Genomic DNA, 2,579 nt, shown 5'->3' with positions numbered 1-2,579 from the left:
AGATGCAGGACGAGGCGCTGCGGCTCGACAAGGAGGAGGGCCCGCCGCCGCCGCCGCAGGGGTGGGAGATGTACCACGCGCCAGGCACCAGCGTTTTCTACGGCCGCCGCCTGTGGCTCCCGCCGACACCGGTCGCGCACCAGCAGCAGCAGCACCAAGCGTTGTCGCCCGTGATGGAGCGGCATACGATTCGCGTGCAGCTCACCACGCGGGATCCCTCGTTGGACCCCGAGTGCGACGTGCGGGGGGAACACTTTCCCTTCTCCTTCTTTGCGCAGCGCGTTGTAGATGGCGCTATTGCTGGTGGTGGTAGTGGCGTCACATCGTCACCGCGGAATGGCGTTGACGGCGCTGGGGAGGAGGTGGAGGAGCGTGGCCTGTACGAGCAGAGCGTTGAGGTGCGTGCGGACTTTGTGGACGGAGAGTTGGTCATTGACAACGTGGTGTTTCACGGCACCTTCAAGCTGCAGCCGCCGTCACCGCCACCACCACCACCAACAGCNAGTTGGTCATTGACAACGTGGTGTTTCACGGCACCTTCAAGCTGCAGCCGCCGTCACCGCCACCACCACCACCAACAGCAGCAGCAGCGGAAGGTGCGAGTGGCAGCAGCAACAACAGTGCACCAGAAGCCACGGGTGACGCTGATGCTGTTGCTGTTCCCGCGAGTGAAGTGCGGTACAACAACATCTTTGGCGGCTATCCGGGGCCGAACCTTGACGAGGCGGAGGAGGAGGTGCTCGACGGCATCCAGGCGTGGCTCGCGGAGCGCTGCATCGACGACCAGTTCGGCGAGTTCGTGGGGCAGTACTCGGTGTGGGTGGAGCAGATGGAGTACGAGCGGTGGCTGCGGCAGCTGCGGGACTTTGTGGCCGCGTGAAGGCAGCAGCCGTGGTCAAAGGGAGACGAGGAGGGCTATTTGGGGGGAGGGGGAGGCGTTGATGCAGACAGCATGGCACGGCGCCGTTGCTACTCTCTCTCTCTCTGTGCGTGTGTGGGTGACCAGTTGGATTGCCGGCATGAGTAATGTGGCCATTTACGCCACGCACAAAACTATATCTACATGGAGTCTGGGCTGTGCTGCGAAAGGGGGCGGGGGCCGGTACACCACCCGTCTCTTTCCCTCCTCGAAACTCTCTCTCTCTCTCTCTCCTACTCCTTCTCTATTTGCCTGTGTGGGTTGACCTGCTACACCCACGGGTGCATACTTGAAACCTGTGCGCATACATGCGTGTGCAGCTAGCTGTGCGCGCGCCATGCCCTCACACAAGAGCAAGAACAGCGGCAGTGGCGCCCCTCCGCCGCCGCCGCCGCCGCGGCCGGACCCCGTCACACTCGAGCAGATCTACGCTGGCCTCACGGCCGCGGATGTGGCGATGGAAGAGCGCGCGTACTTCCTCGTCGCGCTGAGCACGGTCGCCTTCCACCCGAGCGTCAAGCTGTTCCTCTTTGAGCACACACCGCTGCATGTGCCCGTGGCGAACAGCAGCAGCAGCAGCAGCGATGCGGGGGTTTCGGGGGTTGCGGCAGAGAACACACGCCGGCGCGAGGCGGTGCTGAAGAACATCGCATTCTTCCTTGCGCAGCGCAACAGTGCGGTGGCACAGGAGTGCCGCTGGGAGACCGTCGCGCTGCTCGGCGAGTTGTGCCGCCTCGAAAGCCTCAACCCGCTGCGTCCAGGCGGTGGCGGTGGCAGCAGCAGCAGCGTCATGTCCCCTCAGCAGGAGGTGGTGCAGAAGATAAATCACTACGCCCGTGCCAACCTGGAGTTCCTCACGTTACTGCCGTGGTTTGTGCCGGCGGTGCGGGAGCTTATTGGCGAAGATGCCGGTAATGCCACTACATCGGAACCGTCCTCGTCGTCTGCCGTGCGTCGAGCGGCGCGGCGAAGCGCAGGCGCCGGTAGCGGAGAGCCTGACAGCAATGGCGTGTACGAGACGGATGAGGACGTGCGCATCGCGTTGAAGGACATTCTGGCGGCACTGCCGGAAGTCCAGCGGGATGGTAGTAGTGGCGGTGGCGACGACGGCGCTGCTGCTGCTGCACCGACGGTGGCGTGGTCGGCTGAGCGTCTGGATCAGGCGCATGACTTGATGTTCCTTGATGCCTCGACAACAATGCTGCACCTCATCCCGCTTGTGTCACGCAGCAGCCATACGCAATGTGCCCACTGTGAGAAGCGCTGCAGCGACAAGAGTAATAACGGTGGCAGCCTCCTTCGCTGCGGTAGCTGCAAGGCGGTCTACTACTGCGACGCCACGTGTCAGCGGGCGCACTGGGCATCTGCCCACCGTACACCGTGCAAGTGCTACAAGCAGCTTGTCGACGACATTCAGGCGGAATACGAGGCACTGAACAAGAAGCAGGGCGGCGGCGGCGGCAGCAGCAGAAAGAAGAAGCAGCAGCAGCAGCAGCAGAACACGGTGACGGTGTTAGAGGTGCCGCTTGAGCCGAGTCTCTTCTACGCGACACGGCGGTATTTGTACGACCACCGCGACGCCTCATTCTCAGATGTGTCGTTTATGGATTACTTCATGAAGTACACCGTGCGTGGGAGCTGATATATATATATATATATA

The 2,579-nt window shown here is 62.5% G+C and overlaps 2 protein-coding genes across 2 annotated transcripts; both read left to right on the top strand.

The window, feature by feature from the left end:
• Nucleotides 1-68: 68 nt before the first annotated feature.
• DQ04_16331010 (putative mitochondrial glycoprotein-like protein) lies at nucleotides 69-1,184 on the top strand (the record flags this gene model as incomplete). The annotated part of the gene is made up of 1 exon (XM_009317452.1): nucleotides 69-1,184. One exon carries the CDS (start codon nucleotides 69-71, stop codon nucleotides 1,182-1,184), a length of 1,116 nt encoding a protein of 371 aa, XP_009315727.1.
• A 72-nt stretch (nucleotides 1,185-1,256) lies between these two features.
• DQ04_16331000 (MYND zinc finger (ZnF) domain-like protein) lies at nucleotides 1,257-2,561 on the top strand (the record flags this gene model as incomplete). Its single annotated transcript, XM_009317451.1, has 1 exon — nucleotides 1,257-2,561. One exon carries the CDS (start codon nucleotides 1,257-1,259, stop codon nucleotides 2,559-2,561), a length of 1,305 nt encoding a protein of 434 aa, XP_009315726.1.
• Nucleotides 2,562-2,579: the final 18 nt, after the last annotated feature.

This window comes from Trypanosoma grayi (genome assembly GCF_000691245.1).
Source record: "Trypanosoma grayi strain ANR4 Tgr_1633_V1, whole genome shotgun sequence".
Classification (NCBI taxonomy): domain Eukaryota; phylum Euglenozoa; class Kinetoplastea; order Trypanosomatida; family Trypanosomatidae; genus Trypanosoma; species Trypanosoma grayi.
The sequence above is the reverse complement of the archived record's forward strand: the minus strand, read 5'-3'. Positions and strand labels throughout refer to the sequence as shown.